This window comes from Echiichthys vipera (genome assembly GCF_963691815.1).
Source record: "Echiichthys vipera genome assembly, chromosome: 14".
Taxonomy (NCBI): domain Eukaryota; kingdom Metazoa; phylum Chordata; class Actinopteri; order Perciformes; family Trachinidae; genus Echiichthys; species Echiichthys vipera.
Window position 1 is genome coordinate 8,906,339 of NC_139839.1, and position 26,116 is coordinate 8,932,454.

The 26,116-nt window shown below is 38.5% G+C and overlaps 2 protein-coding genes across 2 annotated transcripts in view; both read left to right on the forward strand.

Moving 5' to 3' along the window:
- The window catches only part of LOC310956582 (interferon regulatory factor 1-like), a 29,906-nt gene extending 14,342 nt beyond the window's left edge, over nucleotides 1–15,564 (forward strand). The window contains exon 10 of the mRNA XM_083926861.1: nucleotides 14,796–15,564. Coding sequence (XP_083782987.1) covers nucleotides 14,796–14,902 — 107 coding nt within the window. The 3' untranslated portion in view covers nucleotides 14,903–15,564. The remainder of the gene's footprint in view (nucleotides 1–14,795) is intronic.
- Nucleotides 12,054–19,258, forward strand: LOC310956584 (interferon regulatory factor 1-like; the record flags this gene model as incomplete). The annotated part of the gene is made up of 5 exons (XM_083926864.1): nucleotides 12,054–12,182; nucleotides 12,874–12,966; nucleotides 18,581–18,680; nucleotides 18,779–18,946; nucleotides 19,128–19,258. Exons 2-5 carry the CDS (start codon nucleotides 12,880–12,882, stop codon nucleotides 19,256–19,258), a joined length of 486 nt encoding a protein of 161 aa, XP_083782990.1. The 5' UTR covers nucleotides 12,054–12,182; nucleotides 12,874–12,879.
- Between the last annotated feature and the right edge of the window lie 6,858 nt (nucleotides 19,259–26,116).

Here is a 26,116-nt window from a genome sequence, read left to right on the forward strand (position 1 = left end):
CACTTGGGGTTGAACTAAATTTACAGTTCAGTTAGAAAATATTAAACACTATAATTACCAACTCATCGAACACAAAGTTGTAGCCATGACAAACAATGCTTTAAATATGGATGTTGCTGCACAGAAATGTCACACACATCTCATACCAGGCAGCACTGAAGGTCTACAGTCACCAAAGTCTCAAGGAGAACGCCAACGATTAGCTTCACCAATCCAGTATCCGACCAAATATGAAATATGGTCACAGTCTCCCCTTCTGTTCCTCGGTCATGTCCATACTTTTGGGTATAAAATGTCATCACTTCATAATTTCATGTGTGTGAAATGTTATCAGAATGAGCGGATTCATTTCTTAAGTTTTGGCCCAAAATATGTTATGTGAGGTCACAGTAAACTTACATACTGTAAACATACAAACACAAACATACAAACAAAGTAAATATTATTACAATGAAACCATGTATCTAACAGGAACACCATTTGTGTGCACAAGGCTGAAAATGAGATACCCTAAAATCGTGATCCTCTTCTGAAAGGTGTATTTTATGGTTGTGTTGTGTGTTTTGTTTGCAGTCTTTTCATGTAGAGTGAGAATACAACTGGGTAAGGTCTTGTACTTATATAGTACCTTTCTAGTCTTAGACTCGCTTTTACAGTAGTTGTCAAATTCACACAGAGGATCTACATACCATCTAATCTATTCATTCCCAACACATTTACACACCCATGACTTTTACTTTTGACACTACCCACTTTGTCTAATGACACAGAGTAGCATTTCCAATGCAGGACTTTTACTCAGTATTTTAAAAAGTGTTGTATTGGTAGTAAAGGATCCGAACAAAGGACAAAAACATTCATGTCTCTGTCCAACATCATGCAAACGTCCATGTTTAATGTAATCAAATCCAGTTTGACGGCCATAAACAAGAGTTGCCTGTTTGCCAAAAATCCAATGATGCATGACAGTAGCCGTGTGTGTGTTTACGTGTATGGGTGAGTGGGAGTGTATTGTAGGTGTGGGTGAGAGAGATTAACAGATATATAAATACAGAGCTAGAGAGAGAGAAAGAGAGAGAGAGAGAGAGAGAGAGAGAGAGAGAGAGAGAGACAGAGAGAGAGAGAGAGAGAGAGAGAGAGAGAGAGAGAGAGAGAGAGAGAGAGAGGTGGTCTGCTGACAAGGGAAGGTTTGTTGGAATATATAAGAGCGAGAGAAGACAGAAAGAAGAGGACAATCTCAGAGTCGGCTGATTTACTGGAAATACCAGCGCCCTGTTTCCCTTTCTCTATCTTACACACAAACACATAAACACACGCCCACACACACGCACACATGGCGGGGGTGTATGCCATACACTGCCAACCTGTCTGGCGGGATGGCACCGTGCCCACAATACCACACCAAGTGGCAACACAAACAGGTCAAACCAGGCAACAGTTGGATCTTAACAACACACTAACCATGTGAATTTGCATCAGGGCAATTTCAGTTTATTACAACCTGTAGACTACTCCAGACAATAGCTGACACATCACATCGTAGATTCACTTTACACTGAATGATTCATTTGAAATAACAGCTGGATAATCTTGTGACTATATTTCTTCCTTTTTGATGAACATGCATGTGCAAGTCTCTCTAAAACCAACTTTAGACTCTTCAAGAGTAGTTTTCAGTTGAATGCCAGACTACAGTCATAAACCACTTTGGAATCTCTAACATGTCAAAATCCATAGTTTTTAACAGCCCTCCTGGACAATATAGTAAGTATTTCCCCAGCTGACGCCCCTATGTCCAGGACGTAGTTACGTTGTGACAGTGTTCTGATTCAATTTGTATTCTGTAGGAATTGAGCAGCGTCACTAACATGGCAGGAAGGAATGTCACCACAAACACTCAGATTGGAATACTCAGCAAAAAGTCAAGTCAGAGTGCTTTCATTAGTGGGTCGTATGATCAAGCCCCAGTGTTTAAACTCACTCTTTGATAGATAGTGAGTTAACAGACAATTAACTAGATTGAAATTTTATAGTGTACTTAGGTACAAACCATAGACTGTATATGTTATAAACACAACCTGGTTATGGTAAGGGAAAACCATTGTAACTTAGTTAAGTTCAGAAATAAAACATCTGGGTTTGGGGTTCAAATGACTGCTTTGTAAAGGTTAGTCATGGCTTAAAGAAACCACTGACTGTGACAGAAAACAAACTCTAACAAAACATCTAAAGTCTGATGTTTTGTGGAGCAGTTCATCCACTCCGACCTCTTCCCTCTTCAGATTTGCTTTCTCTATAACAACAAACAACTTCTTCCTTTGCTCCTGATGCTGTCGTGTTTCGTTCTCAAGAAGGGTCCAGCTGAACCCTGAAGCATTTCATGCCGTGTCCATCTTATGCCAGCCCTGTCACCTGAGATGGTACAGGCCATAGCTGGACCATATTGCATATTTTGTTAAAAGGTGCTGTACTCTCTCGTCTGAACTGACAAGCAAACATGGAGGTGGCTGAGCAGTAATGGAATGCAATAGAACTAGTGCTATAACTGGCTAGCTAACTGTTGCCGCTCTCCCAACAGTGGAGACCCAATGGTAGAGACTCATGTATGCGCTAACATTTATGCTAACGCGGTCAACATTTCAAAATAAAGAACAGAGAAGTTCTGATTACACACATGGAAGGAGTGTGACCCCATTACTCAATATATCTTTACATAGCAAATATTTGTTTGCTGCCAAAGGGTTTAGGTTACTATGGTTGACCCTGAACAGTCTTATAGACTAGGGCCTGCTGTAAATATCCAGCCAAAGAGGAGCAGGGACAAACAAGGAAGTAACTCTTTGGAAATGTGTCAAGATGTGTAAATTGTTTGGCTAATCAACAGAAATTCCTGACCCTCCTGTACTCTAAGAAGATAATACAATCCTGACCCCCTTAACAGTATATACTGCATATGTCAGAATATATCTAGGTATGTGTGTCACATTATGTAAGCGCAAAAGGTTATCTGAGTAGGCAGATCCACTTGCACAGCTCCCGAGCTCTGTTAACAGCACTCAAGGAATGAGCTACAACCATTCCCTGCAATGTGGTATGTTGTTTTTAAACAGAGTTGACACACACTTTGTCTTGTGAGACCGGAAAGATTTACTAAAACATCCCAGTGAATTCCTCAGTGAACTCCAAAGAGCTTCTGACATCAACTTCACAAGCTAAAACAATCTGTGTGTGAGCCCGTGTGCAAGACTAAATCCTCCATTTACTAAAATCACCTTTTAATAGAAATGTCTTTGTGTTGCCTTGCCATCTGCTGTGGGTGTGGCCACAGATGAGATGTGGTAGGACGCTGAATTGAAAAGTCATAGCAACAAAAACAGATAGAGAAAACAGGAAGTGAACAAAGGACGTCAATGCTAAACATGCAGGCTACCGGACCTGTTCAAAAACATACCACAGATATTTATTTATGTGTGTTTGAAAAGCAGGCATTTATGGGGTTCTGTAGTTGCCAGCAGTAGGCTGCAACTGGGAACTCTCTCTTGCTGTATATCTTTATTGTTGACACTCTTTATTCGTGGGCCGATAAAAGACACAGCTAGTTGCTGCATTTTTGTCTTCTTAGATCTTCACTATACGTTGGAAAAATGCCATTTTTTGCATATAATGACAGCATCATTTCACAACAAGATGTCAAAAATGCGCCTGACTTTAAAAAATATCCCCAACATGAGACTATCTCCTGGGGTTAAAGCCACAACCTGTAGACACCTGTGAGTGATTTGGGTCATGCATGCTATTTCATAAGGCCAAGACATCATAACCCTAACCCACATGCACTACATATCCCCCTCTCATATAATTCTTATGCCTGCTATCTTCAGATAAGAAAAAATAAAACTGCAAAAACACATACACAATAAAAAAAAAAAAGAAGGAACTGCTGAGTCAAGAGCTATACAGTCTCTCTGCAAGGCTCTGTGCAACAGTGTGGCTTGCTCTAAGCTGGAGGCTCCAATTTCTTATAAATCACGTGACTTAACAGAAGTTCCATCATCTGACCAGCGGGTGGTGCTGCTGCTAACATGAGACACTGAGGCATTTCTAAAGAAACCTGCCTAGAGTTGGGAAATCCAATTCTGGATTCTCTCCCCAACCCCTCCCTGTGTAAATCTCATACTGGCTGAGCTGCACCGGAGTGTTTTGGCACTGCCTTTTTGTGGCTTTGTAAGAAGCTGCTGCAACCACAGCATTTACAAAAAAAAGATCTGAGTGTGTGTGTGTCATTGTGTGAGAGGAGAAGATAGACATTAGTTTCCTCACTGCTAGTCAGATTTGGATCATGTCTTACTAAAAAATGATTCTGTGTGTTTGTTTTAGAGTCCCAGATGGGTGGAGTTCACTACATCGCACCCGTTTGGATGTGTTAGATAAGCTGTTTGTCACAGATAACTATATAAATTTCCAGGATGACATACTAAACAGATATGTGACAGTATTAAATGTGCATTTATTTTGGGGCAGTGTTTAAAAGGTGAAAATACACTAGTTTACTGGATGAAACATGATTTTGATCATGTTATAGTGTTTGTCTTATCTTTTAGGACAAGATGACATATCACAACATGCTGAGACTGCCCTAGAAAACTATAAGACGGCCAACAAGCCATATGAATTTTTGTTTGGTAAACATGATCAGATAATATGCCTCTCACGCAAAAAGAAAAAATTAGTTTATCTGGGTACTTTAAGGGGAATGCTGCCTGTTCCGTTGTCTTGTGCGCCAAAACAATCAGGGGTTTGATATTTGAACAGTTCTGGCAGGAATTAGAGAGTGCACTCTTGAATTTGTGACCCTATTCAAGATTCAAGATTCAAGATTCCCTACTGGGATGTAATCTCATGGTGTGCAGATTTGATCTCATTCAGTAAGTGATGATAATAAAAAAGATTCACTGGAAATTGAATGTGGCATACCTAAGGCTCAAGCATCCGTGACACACGCACACAGGCCTGCCAGGGTTAAAGCTTTTATGCCACATAAGTATCTTCGGTCATCTATGCCAGGTGAGGGTATGAGGAAGTAGGATCAGGTTTGGGACGTGTTTTACTGTGATACATGTTTGTTCAACGCGAAGATTCCTGTAATGTCGTTATGTAAAAGCGCCCTACTGGCTGGCTGGCTGGGTTTAAAGTAGATCAAGTGTCACTGCCCCGGTTTACAAGATTCATTTCCTGTTTTTACAGTAGGACTCTGATTCAGCAGCTCTGCAGGCTGATTGTGATAAATAGTCGTATCTTTGCTAAACTGTGGAGGTTTACTCCTCTCCACACACTTGCACACATGCAAAACAAATCCAGAAATATGTGATCGAATCCGTGGGCAGGTAGAGTTTCACGGTGAGTAAATAAGAAACGCCCTGCCAGTCATAAACACTGAAACCATGATACTTCCTTTTTCACATACAGACAGACAGTAAGTACAAGATAAGCATGCTGAGTTCATGTTGGTTATACTAAAAGGTCTTGGCTCCATCTAGTGGATATTCTTTCATGACAGTGTTTATCTAAACCTGTACCAATAGTGACATCTGGTGTGAATTTATAAAATTTGACGTTTTGACACCAGCCACATTTAAATGAATCAGTAGTTTAAAAAAAAACGTCTTAGACTTCAGTAAATGTTAAGTATCAGTGTGCTTAAGTATTGAAAGTACTTACTTTGAACATTGGTCACTCCCAGAGTGTAACAACATTAAAGTGTTAAGTACTGGTCGAGGACTTCATTTTTACATAAGTAAAAGTAGCAACAGCTCAGTGCAGAAATACTCTGTCATAAGTAAAACGCAGTGACGTGCAGTGAGGGTTGGGGTTGGGGAGGCACTGACTCACAAGTCAGATTTACAAACATACAGTAGGATGCCAATAGGATAGGATGAGAGAATAGGAGAGAATAGGAGCGAATAGGATGCTGAAAACCATTTTAAAACACCAGTGCCACTGTATATTGCAGTATATCTGACCTTTACTTGTAAATGGCTCCTTGCTTTGACTGAAAGTCAAGCTTTGAAAAATGTCTTAGTTTAGAAATCAAATCCTCCATTTTCAGGGCGAGAAATGACAGCTTGTCGCTAAGCTCTACAGCGTCGCACAGCACACTTCTTGTGTTTACTTTTTGCACACAGGTCAGAGTTCACGTGACCTGGCTGATGGCAGGCTATCAGGCTGCTCACTATCGCTGCCTTCCTTGAGGCAGAAGTACTGCCTGCCTCAAGCCAGGCATTTTCCCTGTGGATTTATGTCACATCAATAAGATGTAAATATTACACACATACGTAAAATACATTGCTGAACACCATGGAAAAGAAGATGTAAGCTTTTATTACATAAAAGTGTCCTCAACCATCATATTGGAAACATACACAGAAATGTGAACAAGCACGCGCCATTGGCACGCGCTCACTACAGTTTGTGTGATTGCGCAATCTGGAGGGAGGCTCGGCTGTCCGTGCCTCACCTGTCGTCTCCGATGAGACTCCGTTTATTTAAGCAGGAAATACATAATTTTCTGCGAATTTTACTATAAAAACGGTCAATATACAGTCCAGATATTAATACTTGTGTTATTTTATTATTTCATTTATTTTTCCTCTCATTGTGACAGGGGAGGCACAGCCTCACCTGCCTCCCCTGACTGCATGTCACTGAGTAAAAGTCATGCATTCAAAATTGAACTCATTTAAAGGTATAAGTATTCGGGATCACACCAGCCCTGTTGAAAATTAGGCAAAGTGGATAAAGTGGGGAGGCCACTGCCCCCTTCCCTACTTCCAACCCCCTACATCTGATGCCTCTGTTCAGACCACACTCATCTTTAAACTCTGCCTTCTTTTTGAACTCAACACCAGTAAAGTTGTGACTGCATCTGGCACAGTTCTGTTGCTATTACAGTGACACAATCTGTCCACAGAGAGACAGACATACTATGCCTCTGCGGTATAGTAGTTGTTTCCAGGACCACATTTTGTCATAATGACACACCCAGACTCACAAGGTGAAAACAATACCAGCGTCGCTATCGTTGCAGGTAAAAATATTCTTAATGTACCAAATGTAAGAGTAATCATTCAGAATTATAAAAACCATGTTAACAGATTATAAAACATGATGCATTGTTGTGTAAGCATCCCTTTAGTCTTGCAAGTGTAACGGGGATCTGGGTAGCAAATATCCCTCTCAGCAATCAATAAAGTCTCACCTTATCTTAACCTGTGATAATACATCATATGTTATTTGTTGTTGTATGTTGTATTATTATATTTGTAAAGTAACTAGTAACTATCTAACTAGTATGAATAAGTGAATTGCAGCGTTTTAATGGAAAGGAAATGTAGAAAATGGAAAAAGTCATAATTGAAGTTAAATGCCATACTTGAGCAAATGTACTTGCTTTCTACTACTGGTGGTAAGATCTAATAGAATTTTAAAGTTGTAGCATGTTCTTTTGATTTGACTACTTCATTACCAGTGGTGGGATTTCCTCCACATCCCCTCATTTACTGTAGGATTCATCAGCTGAAGTTTAAAACTTATAGTCCCCTGCAATGTAGAGGCAACTATTGTTCTTTTAAGGCACTATATGTTTACCTAAATGCTTTATTCACTTAACAGATTAAGATTTTACAAAAAAATCAATTGATTACTTTATAAAATATGACGCAGTGTCATATAATAAACTATGCATATTATCTCAACGTCAACTGGAAAGTTGTGAAAGTCAATTAAAAAGATTGACTAACTAGAGAATTGACTAATAGCCAGAGATTGTTTTTTAAGTATTGTACCTTACACTTCTGATATTAATGCATTAAAGACAATTTTGTGAAAAATGTGACTTAGCTGAACATGAAAGACACCTACAGTATATACATATAATACATGTTGCATGTCGGACATGCACCGGACGTATTTGGCGACATCTAGGGGCTTTATTCACTTAACAGATTAAGATTTTACAAACAAACCAATTGATTACTTTATAAAATATGACGCAGTGTCATATAATAAACTATACATATTATCTCAATGTCAAATGGAAAGTTGTAAAAGTCAATTAAAAAGATAACTAGAGAATTGAACCTTACACTTCTGATATTAATGCATTAAAGACAATTTTGTGAAACAATGTGACTTAGCTGAGCATGAAAGACACCTACAGTATATACATATAATACATGTTGCATGTCGGACATGCGCTGGACGTATTTGGCGACATCTAGGGGCTGTTTATGATACAGCGTTTATATAGACGAGATATTGACCAACTGTGCAAATGAGGCCTGGGAGGAGCCATTTATAGATATGCTATGGTAAGATATGTCATGTCACTGGGTACTAAGTATTCAAAATTAAACAATAACTATGCATGTTACCATCCAAATCTTAACAACTCTAAAATGTAAAAAGGCCTATGACACACAGACACACACACACACAGACACACACACACACACACACACACATATAAAATTTTTAAAAAAAAAACCCCAATAGCATTTATAGGCCTGTATGGTCAGCATAAATGTGTAGGCTACTTAATAGTGCAAAAATATGTATGAAACTGAAATAAAGAAAGAAGTACTTAATGCCAGCTAGCTATACATATGGCTGCAGTTGTCTTTTCCGGAGAGTCACTTTCAATTTATTTTGGTTCATTTCTGTTCAAAATAGAGAAAAACCTAAGAAACGTACGGTGAAACTCCCTAAAAGTGGGACTGTTTACCAATGAAGTGTTGTTCTCCCCTTTAAATAACATTTCAGGGCTGCTTCTTTTTCCAAACACCACAGCTATGTCAACAGGGCGTATCAATCTACGATTTAAAGCAACTATTTAAAAAGACAACTCACCTTGAATTATTCAGCCATCATATTTTTCCAGAGGTGACGCTCTGAAGAAAATATATATCACGAAACGCGGATAAACCCAACAACCGAACTTTTGGCTGGAGTGACAGTTCAATACATAAAAACACTTTCACTTTTATTTTAGTCCACCCTTCAGGCGAAACGGTGCCGCAGTTACTCCCATTCACAGCTGCTGTGAGCCAGCCAGTCAGTTTACAGTCGTAATAGCAGCTGCAATTCATTTAAAAGGGATTATTATTATTATTATTATTATTATATATTCGGATTGTTGCTTATTTAGAATAATAACGCATTATTCAATGTTTTAAAGCTTCCTGTTACTGTGCATTTGAAGTGAAAGTGAAATGTCTCGCGGGCTTTCCACAGAAACAGATGACACGTCATTATGGTGCTCACCTTTGACATACAATACACAGTGTATCACATAGGGAGGGGAACAACATCTAAAACCCTAAGCCTTTCCCGAAGCTTTCATTTGCATTCAGATATACGCATCTTTAAATAAATGTATTAATATACAGTATATTGTTGTGGAATGAAAACATATAACCTGTCTGAAAGCATCCAACTGTTGCTGCATTATGTGCTTCACCTTCAAGATCCCACCCCATGTCCCATCTCGATGCCATCCCATCCCTGCTCCATGCACACAACCTGTATTCACCAACTGTCTCTTTTAATGAGCTGTCAGGACTTAATGCCAGCATACAGACAAACAGTGAAAGCCAATGTACCCCCCCTCACGCCTCAGCTTGGATCGGCTCTAGCCCCCCCCCGTAACCCCTGATAGGGACAAACGGTTGAAGATGAATGGATGGATGGTTAAGATGACAAAAAATAATCTGTGATAATACCTTTTGAAGGCAAGAGGTATTATCATTAAAAGATACGACCATGAAAGGAATAGAACTAGATTGTAGATTGTACAGAAACAAGTCTGTCTCCCTCTGACTTCTTTACCACATACTTTAGTTTACAGCACTGAAGATAAGAAGCAGCCCTCACCCTGACCTGGTGACCCTTTGAACATATTTCACTACCGTTTCCTTGTTTCTGCTTTAACACAGGGTTTAATCAGTAACCATATATTCATGAGGACTTAACTTTAAGTTGAAGGATGCCAGAAGGGGGCACAGGTGAAAGAAAATGCAGATACAAACCAAACTGTGAAACCGAGATTAAATAAAAACAGTGGTGGGAACAAGAGAGAGGCTGAAGCTTTCCACATTTCTAACCTCTTTCTCAATTTCTTCCTGTAAATCTATTTTTGCTTTTCTTTAACCATGTTTTAAACTATGCGTTTTTTTGTTGTTAAAGTTTCCTTATTTCAATTGTACAATATACAAAGGATGGTGCATCACGTTGCTGTTGTGGCTCTAAGAGACAGTACATACAGTGGACTCATGGGGGTGCTAGACTTTAAAACCACTCAGGCAAAACTCTGACACCAGAAACCTGCAGAGATGATGTAATTTGTGTCTCATCGGCCTGGGGGATGCTTGCCATGTCTGGAAACTCCACATGTTAACTCATGTCCCTACATTTTAAGCATGTGTTGTAGAACTTGTTGCAATAATATATATTTTTATCACTCTTTAATTACCTCTCTTCCATTGTGCCTTCTCTACCTCCACGTCAGATCATGCCTCTTTTTTCCTTCTAATTCATTTTTCCCCCAATTCAGATATTCTTTTTACACTCCCCTAGTCCCCTTACCCACCCATGAGATCACAGTGTAATTGCAGGCTAACTAACGAAGGCTTTGACCTGAACCAGTGTCAGTGAGCTGTTAAAACAGATGGTCCAGCGGGAGATTTGATGCTCAAGCTGCTTGTCTCATCCCAAAGCCTCAAATTACTGTCTTATCCTTGTAAGTGGACTAAATAATCAGAATCACTATCACTATATACTGTACATGCAGTGCAATCAATATTTGTCGCATCTTGAATAAAAAGTTGGCAAGGAGAGCAGAAAATAAATAATCACTGGTCTAAGACTAACGTAAATCCTAAGATTAGGGTAAATAAAGTAGATTTAGGTTGAAAATGGAGAACAAAGGTTCACAGGCTGGTGTTGATTACTGTTCTATATGTTTGAGTTAAAAATAAGATAATACAAAATAAAACTGCCTTATGGATGTATGCCTCCACCAACCAGTCAAGTTGTAGTTTACATCCAAACTGTTCAGACTTACATAATATTTGTAGCGAAGACTTTGAAAGAATGTAATGATAAGTATTAAGTGTATCATTTTCAACCAAATGTCTCCCCATCTGTTTCCGAGGTATGGTGTTGAATAAGAAAAGCATTATTTGCAGAACACTATGATGTCAGAGTGAAGTTAACCTTTGACCTGTGTAGGTGGTTTGACATATTATCGTTTATATGCATGTTTGTTATTTTAATAAGGTACACTTTGCAAAAACTACATTACAATTTACATCACTGCTACTAACCAAAACATGTGAATTATTTCTATTATTACTATTCGTCTTCTTATTATTATTATTGCTCTATCTAAAGTCATTAGCTACTTAGTACAGTGGGTCTATATGACACATTAACATATATATATATGCCTTATAATAAAATCATGGCTTGTTTATTGCTTCATCCTTAAATAGAAAACCTACAATGTGTGACAATATCAGCAACTATTAAAAAGGTTTGTAATAAGCAGGTCAATGCAAAGCCTTAAGAACTGTCCCGTGCCAAATGTAAAGTTGAGTCATTCAAGTTTAAGGGTAGGACCTAAGGGTAGGTCTACGTGCTGCAAACCACCGTAATTAACCCGTGTTGTTCTAAACTTCCGCCTTGCCTTCAACAGCGTGATTTCTCGGAAACAGGTCCACGGCTGAAAGCTGCTCGCATCGGCGCATGCGCATGCCAATGTTGTAAAGAAATATCCATTTGAACCTAATTTAACTTTTATATTTGATATAAGCATTTGATATAATGTTCTTATGGGATTTAATAATCACATAAAAACATTTTTTTAACTGCTCTGTGCAGTTTCCTTTTTTCCCGGGATGGACAGTTTTTACGGTGCGCCCGCCTCCTCCTCTCTTGTGCCGGGGAAAACCCTCATCACACTATAAAGCCAGAACTCACAGCTGCGAGGAGCCAGTGCCCGCTTCTGATCAAGACAGGTCTCCAAGTGGATTAACACAAAGACGAGGAGAAGCTTCTCTGGATCAAACTCAAACCACTTGGACTATTCTTGTGCATTTTCCTCTTACGGCGAATACAACAAGCAGTCTGTAAGTGATTTGATATTCATGTATCACTTCTACTTGCATGAGATGCATCATATTTAAACATGTTTTATTGCCGGGAGCTGCTTGCGAGAAGAAATATTATAAATCCTGAATACTTATACGGGAAGATGAAGTTGTTATAGCCTCTAATATCCCTAAATGACAAATGTAGTGATGCGTAATTCCTGCACACCATGTGTTCAAAAGGACTATTGACAGGAGTTGATGAAGTGACTTTTGGACCCGAAGGCTACATACAGTATGAATGCAGCAGTGCAGGAGGAGGAGGAGGTGTGTGCTCTCTGGGCGCACGTCTTAAAATTCCTCCTGTTTGGATAAAATCGAGTTGTTGCACGTTTTTTTTTTCAAACGTTATATACTGTAAAATCAGTCCACTTGTATCTGAACACGTTCATGAACGCAAATGCCTTAAAAGTACAACCAGGAAATGTTTTTTGGTCTCTTGTGTCCTTCATAAGTAGCGCGCTGACTCCTACGCGTAAACGCCCCCTGTTCGCCTGCATGCCCTGGCTGTGAACCCCATTCAGCCTGCTGCGCGCCCAGCAGGCAACAGTAAATCTAAACTGAGGCAGATGCGGGAGTGGATTTTATCTCATGGCTGTTCATCACACGCCATATTCCTCATTTTTTTTCTTTTTTTACTAATAAAGACATTCTTTGTTGCATATTTTAGGCAAACATGCCCGTGTCAAGGATGAGGAAGAGGCCATGGCTGGAGCAGCAGATCGAGTCAAAATCCGTCAGCGGTCTGATGTGGGTGGACAAGGTGAGAGGTTTATTTCCTCCTGAAACAAGTTGCATTGGTTCATGCAAATTACATTTTCTGAAAGAAGTCCGGATGCAAACATTCTGAAATGTATTTTGTAGAATCGGAGCTACACATCTGTTGATCAAGGAAGCGATGCACAAGGCTGCACGCGTCTTTTTTTACGTTGGTTCCGTAGAAATCAATATTTGTAGGTTGCTCTAATATCGTAGCCTGTTTTAAGCAGTAGCTGTGATGGCTTTTGGTGCTTAACAGAAAAATATAAATACTTTGTAGATAGTTAAGGGAAAGGAAAACAATATGCAACTGTGGAAGTCTTTTAATCCAAACACTCCAGACTCCAGGAGTTAGTTGTAACCCTAGTTTGGTCATTACCTCACAGATATTACAGAATTTTCTATCAATAATTTATCTGAGTGGGAAATAGGCCAAACATGCCAAAAAGAGAAATTCAAAATCTCTTCCTTACATGACATGCTGTGGTTAAAAAAAAAGAAAGTGCTTGTGTAGGAAACTAAGCAAAGGAAGAAGGTAAATACCGCAATACTGTTACATTGTCACTAGTCAATTCAAATTAAAATATATTATAGAATAATGGTATTTTAGTGGCATTGATGCAGTAGCTTGACATGGAGCTAAATCTCACTGGCTGTGACTTAATTTCTACCTCTGCAGAGCTCACTGATCAAGGTGGAGGAAGACGAGGACAGCAGTGATACCCAGTCTCCCCCGGATTCAGTGCAGGAAGACACTTCATCCACTCAGGAGAACACAGTCGACAGCACAGTGCACACAGAGCAGCAAGGGGAGGAAAAATAAATAACATTGTAATTTCCTGTGGCATTTAGTTATGTGTCAAACAAGTAGATACATAGACACAAAATGTTCTTAATGTTACATGGCGCAGTGAAGGCAAACCCATGAGAGCATCAGGTGTATTAAGTGCTATTGTTTGTCATCTTTGCAGATTTCACATTCGTGCCTCCATCTGAAGTTCCTGACTTGTCTTTGTCAGTCGAAATCGGGCCTGGAAACTTCTACCAGAGATTTGAAGTTTCACCTGATCACAGCTCAGGTAAGACAACAACACATACGGCATACTTGAAAATAAATAGTTTATGATTAATTTTAATGAAATAAGCTAAATTCAAACAGATCAATGCAGTACACAGTGCCGTACTCATGTCCACTCCCTTTTCTCTCCCTTTGCTGTCTTTGCTGTGGTCTCATAGATTTGGACTATACAGACAGCATTATCCAGGTAAGCATGGCTTTCGGTACCTACTCTTACCAGCATGCATTTTTCATTGACAGGAATACCCATGTTTGTCTTATTCAGCCTGTTTGGCTTGTGTATTAATACCCCAAACCATAAGATAAGACTGTTTGGTGTGGTAAAAGTCCAGTTGTTCAAAAATATTATAGCCATACTCAGTCCAGTGTTGCTCTTTCAGATTTGCCAGCAACTGCAGAAAGACACAAACTGGATGTCAAGCAGTTTAGATGACAGGGGGTTCCTGAGCAATGAAGCATGCACCAGTCCAGGGAGCCATTGGAGTGAATCTTCCTCAGGTAAATGTTACTAATAGATGTGTTTGTGGCTCTTAATTGGATCCTACATTTCCCATAATGCAACTTCATAGCCTCTTTTGCTAGATCCTGCCTGGTAAATGTCCACGTCATTCAAAGTACCCAGGCCCAGTTTATAACACAATATCAAACCCAATCTGAGATGACCCTGACAAATATAATTTCCTGAAAAGTTTAGTCTTTAATAATTTATGTTCTTCTTCACCTTGCTGACGTGGGGTTTCCTGTTTGTTTTACAGTCGACGAGTTAGACGAATTGCCGCAGTACACAACTTTGGTCACAGACTTCGCAACCTCCACAGATGACCTCTGGAACATCCTTTGTCAACAGATGACAAGTCTCTGAGATCTTCAGGACTGGACAGAATAGTGCTTTGACACTTTGGACTTTAAAGAGCTCATCTTGCCCGCCACCTTCCCCTTCGAAGCCCTCTTTTCAGTTGACTCACACCTCGCCATCATCGTCTCTCCAGTCTGATGGACGGTCTCCACACTTAAAGCTAAACCTCCGTGTGTTTGACACTCAGACAGCCACATTCAGAGAGCTTTTCTCATCTCCCTCCACCTTTTGTGAGAAGTTATGAAGTACATTGCTGTGTAAAATGGACTTTCTGATTTCTGACTCAAGGCATTTTGGTGCTCAGGCTTTTTGTGATGATGAGCACAGGAATTGATTTTGCTCAGTTAGGATGAGCACATTATCAAACTCCATACAGCCATAAATACATACGAGGTAGTCAATACTTACCTCAAATTGCACATAGGCTCATACCCATTGTATTCAACACAGGTAGATGATGCTAATTCTATAATAATCCATTTTTCCGTTAAGTAAACATTAGTTAAAGGGTAATAATGCATTGTAACAAACTCCTGGTTATAGCTCTACTTCAAGATCATACTTTTTTTTTTGCTTAAAGCAGTTGTAAAATATTTCTGTAAATAGTTATATAGTTTTTGTTTGTGTGTTGTTGTTTTTATACAAAAAATAAAAAATCTAAACGTTAATGAACATGACTTTTTACTGAAAAGAAATGGATGCCTTTAAGTGCTCTGCTGTTGGGAAATCAATTACTATGACCAGACATTTAAGCCAACAAATTTCCCTCAGGTGGCAGATTAAGATTTCAAATTATCATCTTAATCTGTCACAGTAAACTGGACATGAGTCTTAAAGGGCTCAAAAAATGCATCGACACCACGCGTCTTTATGATATTCTATTTATTTTACAAAGTATACAAAATAAACTGGATTTAACATTATGGCTATAATAAAACGAACAATTGCTACTTCTTTCAAGTGCAATAATAATGTTATTAACATCCGTTTTTAGCAATTATCTTTCCTTCCCTATATGGGGTTCCTCTATCAACCCCACACAGAGTTTGAGGAAATAATACTGTTTTGCAACTCACTTTAGCATGTTGACATTTCTCACTATCAGTATGAATGGTAATAAATAGAATTAAAAAGGATTTTTTTTCATTTGATAAAGATGTCTGCATATTTTGGCAGGTCTTTCAAAACAAACCACAGAGGAGCAACAGCATTCTTCTCATTCATCACACACATCCTTTCAGGTTTGTCCAGATGATTGCTGATGACTGTAAACTGCATCAGTAGACTCGTCAATCCACTTGAAAGATGAACATGCGATGATAATAAGGAGATGATTGCCGATAAAGGATGAATCAGTGGAATTATCTTTAAAGGGTAAGTCTGCCGAAACTGGACCCCATGGGCTTTTTAGGCATGAAAACACATCAAATAAGCCATTGATTAAAAAATGTCCTCCTTGAACTGAACTCCAGTGCATTCGGTTGTCGACATGGACCTAAAGTAAGGTGCAGACTTGTAGAAGTCTTATTTAATAAACTCCGGGTTCATTAACTACGTTGTTGGTGCTTTGTTTTATGTGTAGGTACTCTAATTAAGCTACTGCAGAGGATTGGTGCTATTTTGAGCAATATTAGTGTTTAAAAAATTACGTTTTGGATGCATTCAGCACACTGCCCTGAGCTAATCAGTGCTAGCCCTTTGGGGCTGTTAGCGTCTCTCTGGGGGAACTCTCTATCCATGGTTGATCAACGAAAAATACTCTCTCGATTTATTTGATGTCCCAATCGACATCCAGACAGCAGAAAGTTTACACCTCTTTCAACTGCACCTTGGCTAATTTTCTAAATTAATAATATATATAATAAAAAAACGCACTGAAGCTAACATATGTATTTAAGTTCTAGCTGGTCTGGGTTTGTACCCTATTGGTTGGATGCAGTTAGTGGAAGTCGCTTTGGATAAAACAATCAGCTAAATTAAATGTAATGTAATGTAATAATTCAATTCAATTCTATTCAATTCAATTCAGTTTTATTTATAGTGCCAAATCATAACAAAAGTTATCTCAGGACACTTTACAGACTAGGTATAGACCACACTCTATGACTTATTTATGATTTACATAGACCCAACAATTCCCCCGTAAAGTACGGTGGCAACGAAAACCTTCCCTATGACATGCAGGAACGTCAGACAGACCCAGCTCTGTGGAGGACGGACATCTGTCTGCACCGATTAGGGAGGAAGAAAAGGAGAGAGAAAGAGAGAAAAGAAGTACAGATGGACAGAGAGAGACAAAGACAGACACAAAAGCAGAGACAGACACACTTCCAGTGACTATAATAATATCTATAGTATTGTGGATATGACTGATATGTTATGGCAGTTAATACAGCAGAATAGTAGAAACAATCACGGCTAACGTGACAGATTATAATAGTATCAGGAAGCGTCATGCAGGACCATAACAAAACACTTAATATACAGTTTTAATTTTGGACCTTTTTCAGAGGTGTCTGGGATTGTTTTTGATGCTGTACCTCTTTACATATGCCAACAAAAAGGGTCTGATTTTATTAAAGCATCAATCATCTTGGCCATTTAAAAGGCATATTGTATATTTAAAATAATTTAATCCCTGTTAGAAGATTGTCGAAGCAGGGATTTGAAGTGTGTTTTAATGTTAACAACAAACGAGTTAGGTAGCCTGAATAGTCTGCCCTCAGTCCACTGTGGTTAAAAGACACCTGCAGCTGTTAACCGCTGTACAGTGCAGTAGTTGATTTTGAAGGTAAACATGGCTTGTCACTCAAATATAAAGCACTCAAACGGAGAGTACAGACTTCCAATTATAAAACATATCTGGAGCAAAAAAAACAGAAAGAAAAACAGCAACCTTCCTACAGAAATGTTTAGTTTTATTACAACATACGGATTATAGCAGCGCAGAAAACACTTTATTTAATGGAAAATCTGGTGTTTCTGTATCATCAAACCATAACTTTTGACATATAGTTTAAATTCCTGCTCTGATATTTGCACTTGCATGAACGTACATCTTTAAAATACTTTGACCGGGCAGCTGACTGCGAGGTTAAATAACAAATCAATCATTTACTAATAAATGAGGTCAGGTTGAATATGTGCAATTAAACATTTGGTGTGATAACTACACAAAAACAACCCCTGCATGTTCACTTTATGATGCAATAGTTCAGTTCTTCTCGTATTCAGTCCCATTTATATATCAGGTCAACAACTGCTGACCTGAACTGATTATATAATGGTTTTTGTATTATAAAGTCTTTTTGTGAATATTTTAAAATAAAAATGTGAATGGTGATATGTATATATTGTCAGTTTATGGGCTCATATCCTGAGGTAGGGTAACTGGAAAAACAGCTGTGAAACACTTTATGTAAGCTTACTTTAGACCTTATTTTTACTGTATGTCGATATTGTTAAAAAAAAAAAGAAAGAGTATGTTTGTTGTGTATTTTTAACTTCTTTTGTGGCGGCTGCACTATGCAAATAATATATATTACATACTTTAACAGTAATAGTGCACACTGCATGCTCAGTTTGAATGGCAACCATGTTTGAAATTTGGTGCTAATGTGATATTTTAGTTTATTCCATGTTAAACCCTCATTACAACTCTGTATTTCCTTTTTTATTTTCCAGGACAAGACAATGTTCTCGATCCCCTGGAAGCATGCAGCTCGACACGGCTGGGAGTTGGACAAGGACGCAAGTCTGTTCAAACCATGGGCCATCCACACAGGTGAGCAAGTGTGAATACACAAACTGCACATAATGACTCAGATGTTTTTTTTTTTTTTTTAATAAAAATTCATGTATGTAACAAAATGCACTCTGCAGGGAAATATGTCGAAGGTCAGGCCTGTGACCCCAAAACATGGAAAGCCAACTTCCGCTGTGCAATGAACTCGCTGCCTGACATCGAGGAGGTGAAAGACAAGAGCATTAACAAAGGCCACCAAGCTGTGCGCGTCTTCAGGATGCTGCCTGCCAGCCCAAAATCTAGAGGTGAGAAAACTGACAGGAAGTGAGAAAGCATTTTTGAGTACATAAGTACGAGTTAATATTGATGTGCAGCAGCGTCTGCTGGCTGCTGATCTTTTTCTATTTTACTCATGAAGTCAGTTTGTTCTATAATCACACGATAAGCTGTTTAAGTGATCAAAATGTCTTGATTTCATCTGCACAGATAAACGAAGCAAAGCAAAGGAGACTGATGTAAATGTAGCAAATGACGATATGTATATATTGACAGTTTATGGGCTCATATCCAGAGGTCGGGTAACTGTAGGCTGGACAAACTGGAAAAAAGAGATGTGAAACACCTGATGTAAGCTTACTTTAGACCTAATTATTACTGTATGTCGATATTTTGTTGCTGAATATACTGTAAATATTCCCACTGTTTGTCTCTTTTTTAGTTTCAGACATAGTTACTTTAGAGACTGATGGCATCATGCTTTCTTCTCCCTTCTTCTGCTGCAGTCGTAGATCTGTTTTGATACCGTCTTGTCCTATCAGAAAAAAGAACAAAGTGTTTAAAATTAGAAACATTTCTGGCATATATATTATTCCAATTCTGTGGAACGCATCTGAGTCACTTTACCCTTAAGGGTGGTTTCTGTTTTACACACTTTACACATTAGATAACAAATGCATTTAAACTGTGTGGAAGATTTGTTTTCATCTGGCAAAAATAGAAAATAGAGAAAAATGTTTGAAGGCATTTAAAAAAAACACTTCATTTCCTCAGGATCCCAACACAAAAATAGTAAAACAAAAGTACACATGTTATAGTAAAGAGATACAAATACGATACCATATCTATTAGTGTGTGTGTGTGTGTGTGTGTGTGTGTGTGTGTACATACCGTTTGTGTTAACTCAGGTGAGTCTTTTGTTATCATGTAGTTTATGTCATTTCTGATACATTTTATGTGCTTCAATTCTTTTGAATTTGCATGAATCGCTTAAGAGACCTGAAAAACACCTGGTAGTGAATCAACAGGTGGTAACACTAGTTTATATGAAGATCAGTGTCAGCCTCACGAGGCCATTCTGATTTGGTCAACTGTATTATGGAGCTGTACTCAACAGTCAGAACATTAATATAGCAGAAAACTTTGAAAACAGAAAAATCTGCTATGTAAAAATACAGTGGAGTAATGGCGTCCCGAGCAGAGTCTGTCCGTGTTGTAATCTGAATTTTTGTTGTTTGTTTTGATAGCTGGTCCAGCCAGGCGTGCATTAACATGAATGCATGAAAAAAAACAAAAAAAAAACATCAGTATTTCAGGTATTGGGGAATGGTCTGTGAGAGCTGTGTGGAGGCAATCCGAGCCTCCTTTTTCTCTTAGGTATAGCGCTCATTTCACAGGTTTCTCTGACTGTGTGGTGTGTGGCTGTAGAGCAAAGGTGCAGCATAAATCTGCCACAGCAGCACAACGGGTTCATGCAAACAAAGGTCAAGGAAGGAGAAAGTAAAAATGCCTCCCTGAACTGCCAAGATGCCAACATGTAATGTATTATTGACGCTGTGGACATACAATTCAACCTGATCTGGAGGCACTGACACAGTAACTGATGGATGTCAGTACCTGTTCACTGAGCCAGAAGTGTCTGTCTTTGTAAATACTTAGCCCCATACATTTCTTTTGTCATTATTGCCTTTGAGTAGACTTAAATCATTCAAATCATCTTGTCCCACTCTGTCTGACAGTATCACATACAGTACATATTCTGCATGAGCACATTTTAGCTCTTCATTAAGTGAAATATTATATCCAATGGAAATATTCTGGATGTTTTTGGCATCATAATAATGCTTCCTTTCTTACCACGACAGAATTTGCAAAACAAAGGTACTTCCATTAAGGGATGTACCGACATGAACACAAATAGCTGGATTGAGTATCATGACAATGGGGGTGATCTACTCAATTTGATTCTTAATTATTGATAATTTATTTAACAACTACGTCAACTTATATGCAATTCAATTTATATGTTTAAAGAGTAACTGAACACCAAATTTCTTTTTCTACTGTGGCTCACCTACATCATTTTTGGACAACAATGACACAACGGTAGATGGATTGTTGGGATTTGTTTAGAAGTCTATCAGAAGTTGTTTTTTTGTTGTTTTTTTTTTGGGGGGGGGGGGGGGGGTGTCTCAGGAAATAGTGTGGCCCTCGGGTGGAAATACCAAACCCACAACACAAAACTGTTCCTCCCTGCCGTGCATAGATGAGATGGCAGCGAAAACACCTAAAATATAAAACTGTGGAGAAGACCGTAGGGAGGGAGGTGGAAGCGTGTGTGTATATGTGTGTGAGAGTGTGAGTGTGTGTATATGTGTGTGAGTGTGTGTGTGTGTGTGCATATGGGGAACCATAGAGCGATATCTCTGGTGCTTTCCATCTGGCAAGTGATAACATTTCACTTGACATGCCCCCATTTCAATGGACACTACACACTGACTTACTTTAGACTGAAGATCAGCAAGACTTGTTTTTATATATACGGTATATATATATATATATATATATATATATATATATATATATATATATATATAGTTGTGAAACAACAGAAATGTACATGTGAGGTTCTTCCCTGAAGCTTTCACAGAGTCATTTACACCACAGTAACCAACTGGGTAAAATCAAGCAGGCTTGGTATTTCCCTAGGTTTTTCACTCTCGTGACTGATATCATTCAAAATCTAACACTTGCACAGCATCTGTGCTGCAATCAGAAATTCCACTTTTTCCCCCCCAAACAAACAAACCTAAATTACCAGTGTTGACTGATGAGGTTCCTTGACAGCAACAAAAAAGAAACAACTGGTTTTGGTAAATTTGTGACTTTAATCTCGGATCATTTGAGATTTTTTATTGCAAATTTATGATTTTATAATCTCAGGGAATACCCAAGGATTTTGTATTGTCAATATATGACGTTGCTCTTGGATATTTCAAGTTTTTTCTCATAAACTGCGCCCTACAGATCCCAGATGGGTGAGAAACCAATAAAAGAAAAATATCTTTCAACTGGGGTTCAGTAAGCATAACTATGTAAAGTCATGAAGGTTATATAAGACTATATATTCATAAATGTACTAAAACTGCATAGACTTAGAGCTTTGTAATCAACAATCTGCCAGAGGTTTAAATTTAGAGTTGGGATAAATTCAGGATATGCACGTTAGATCATTATATCTCTTTGGAAAATATTTTATGGCTGCAATGATTTCTGATCTTCCAGTTCAGCAGCATCATAAGGTTGTGTGTGTGTGTGTGTGTGTGTGTGTCTTTCCGTCAGTGTCTTTTTGGCAAACACACCTGAGCGTGTTTGTCTTGGCATGATGTCAACAGATGCCAGTTTACTGGAAACACAACTTGCTCAAGAACAGCCACAGTGGAATATCAAAGTGGGTTAAGACTGTAGTTTATCCTTATTTATTATTTTACATCCTTGGTTTTATTAATTCTAGTAACTGCGGCTTATCGCACACATTAGACTTTTGATCTCAACTACACACCTGTTGTGTGTGTTGTGACGGAATCTTGCAAGCCAGGAGGACCAGATAGACAGACAGACAGACAGAAAGACTGACATACAGACAGACAGACAGAAAGTACCTGGCAAAATATTCAAACGATAGAACAATACTGGCTCTGCTGTTGCGGCTGCTAAGGTCTGAGCCTTGGCCCCTGCACTCTACATGTGGAAGTGTTACAAACTGAAGCCCAAATTGCTCAGAATGTGAATGTGCATGATTGTTTATCTGATGAGCAGGTAGCCCCTTGTATGGTGCCGTGGGTGAATGGTGTCTGCAGTGTAAAGTGCATTGAGTGGTCGATAAGACTAGAAAAGTGTCATGTAAATGCTTTCCATTTACCAATAAATGATTATATACCAACAGTCTTTTGGGCTCTAATTATCGGTTGTAGTGTAATTTGATTACCCACAGCTAAATAAGAAATGAAAAAAACACTCTCCTGCTGGTTTTTCTCTGTGTTTTGCCCTTTGTTTGACCCCACCTCTGGCAGGAAATAAAACCATTCATCACTGAAAAACAGCCATATGCACGGCTTCATCTCAAGGCCACAGGCTGGCTGTTAAACACCTCTCGTGAGTGAGCTGGTTAGAAACTTTTGTCTTTTCATTATGTAGCTAGATACATTAAATTTCCTCAATGATTATATTAAGCGTCTCAAATGGGTGGACATTTACAGTATTTGTGTTGTTTAATAATACATACTCCAAACTCTAGATAATACAGGCGAGCTTTTGAACACTACAGATGATTTAAAGTGGTGGAGATGAACTGATTATGTACACTTTAGATACATTACTTGAGTCTTTTCATTTAATGTTACTTTATACTTCTACTACACTACAAATTTGAGGCAAATCTGTACTTTTTACTAAACTTTCTTTGCAGATTTTAGATTGTAGATGTACAGTATAACAAATTGTTGGTTCATAAAATATGATGTTGTTTTAGTAACTGCCCAAAGTTTTTAAAGCAGTTTTTATCAGCTCAATTTCAACCAACAGCTACAGCAGTTAAATGCTTCTCATGCATCGGTAGTAATAATTCAATAATAAAATAACCTGATGTGATAATATATCACTCACAGGGGCCATGTAAGGAATTTTGCTTTTGATACTTTAGGAAGATATTGCTGAAAATACTTGGGATGGGGGATGAGTTACAGATCTGGACACATCTTCCTCCCCTCCTGCTTTGTTCTAATATACAAATAGGCACTAATACCAGTGCTTACCATATTTAATTAAATACAGTATATATATAGAAAGTGTAATCAAACATGCCTGTACTACTGCTCATTGTGTTCAACTATGTTACTGACTTAATGGTGGTTTTTCAGGTTTAGGGATGTCATTTTCTTAGCTCTAATGACTGCTGTTGTACACAAGCAATACATTCCAACATATAAATATGCAGTAATAATTGATGTTTAAGTGCTGAAGCACACAATAAAATGCCAAGGTTAATAATTTAGATTTAATTGAATAACATCTTTACAACTATTTTGCATTAACCTGGCAATTAAAGGATGAGTGTTCGAGTGTAGATAAAGGATGTGGGATGTCTCTTAGAGGGAAATATCTCACTTGGGTGTGTGTGCATATTTGCATTTCCCCCTGCTGCCCACTGCTACTGCTGCTCTAAGGTTTTCCCTGGATAAATAAAGGAAAGTTCAAAATGAAAATGTCATCTCATTGTAAATTGCTCAGGTGGCATAATGAAATACACACAAAAAGTGTGTAATAATTCATAATAGGGATTAACAGGACCCCGCCTTAGAGCGTAAAAGTTAGCCAATCTGCTTTTCATTCTGAAACCCTCTTATCAGCCTCATAGATATGGGTTAGAAACAGCATCTATGGCCCGTTGTGATTTATTTATATGGTGATGCAGTGGCGTGCACAGACTTATTAAAGGGCAGAGGCAAAAAAGGAAAAAAAAGACAAATCCTCGCCACTGAAGAGGGCACTTTAGCGTGTGTTTTGGCTCCTATAGAGGGCACTTTAGCACACGTTTTTGGCACCTAGAGGGCACTTTAGCACACTTTTGGCTTACAAGAAGGCCCTTTAGCACACTTTTGGCTCCTAGAGGGCACTTTAGCACATGTTTTGGCCTCTAGAGGACACTGACATGTGTTTTGGCTCCCAGAGGACATTTAAGCCCACATTTGGGTTTCCAAGAGGGCACTTTAGCACATGTTTTGGCTCCTAGATGGCACTTTAGCACGCATTTTTCAACAATTGGGCCACATTGGGCGAGTGCCCCTCCTACCCTCCCCTGCCTTTTAATTATACTAAATATAGAAGTCTAGAATATATACAATGTATACAAGTTGCCGTACAAACATGTATGTACATACACACACACTCACACACACACACCATTTGTTTTAACTGAATTTAGTGAACAGATGTGCTTAGACAAACTGTGTCTCTGAAAAACGCTCATGCTGGAACAGAACAGGAGAGAGGAGAAGTTGCCGACTCTGAGAAACATTGAGATAGCTGAAAACAATTGCAGGAAACAGAAGTCAAAAGTCGACCAATTGTCGACCTTATCTCAGTAATACAAGGAGTAATGTCGACATCCTTCTCTTAAAACATTTTTTTTCTGACTCTTAGTTAATAACGTATGAAGTGCATCAACCATTTATGATAATTATAATGCGACTTAAACACTAGGATAACTTAAAGCGCCTCAAATGCTGTAGCCAAGTCAATAAACCACTTCAGTAATAGTCTAGTGTATACAGGTCAGTACATAAAGTACTTCAGTACATAAATAACTGTAGTAGCAACTCTTCAGTTAATGCAATTTTTTCTTTAAAAAAAACATTTCTAAATTATCAAGTGCATCGCATTATTTCCTCCGCAGCGCTTCTCAGTGTGGTGATACCCAAAAGGGCACAGTGCCATTTAATGAAACATTATTTTCCACATATTTAGGGCCTACTTTTGATAAAATAAATCACACCACGAGATCAATAAATGTAATTACATAACTATGACTCAACATAACATGTTTCATCCATTTATACATGAATAATCAAGAGTGTCGGACCACATCTTGGTATCTGGGTGTGTGTGAGGGCCTGAAGGCTAAGCTAAGAAGAAGACAAACACTTCGGATGAGACTTAAGGTATTTTATGGACATGTTTGTGTGTGTGAGTATTTGTAAAGAAAGAATGTGGGAGTGACCGAGTGAGTAAAGCAAATAGTGGAAATTAATTAGTCTGCTGATTTACTGGAAAGACCAGAGCAGCATTTAGTTGAATAGGCATTACACATGCTGTGAACTTGTAGGATATAATTAGACAAGGATGTCCACTTGGGGTGAACTGAGGAGGAGAGCGCCAACGATTAGCACCACCAATCCAGTATCCGACCAAATATGAAATATGGTCACAGTCTCCCCTTCTGTTCCTCGGTTATGTCCATACTTTGGGGTATAAAATGTCATCACTTCATAATTTCATGTGTGTGAAATGTTATCAGAATGAGCGGATTAATTTCTTAAGTTTTGGCCCAAAATATGTTATGTGAGGTCACAGTAAACGTACATACTGTAAACATACAAACACAAACATAAAAAATAAAGTAAATATTATTACAATGAAAC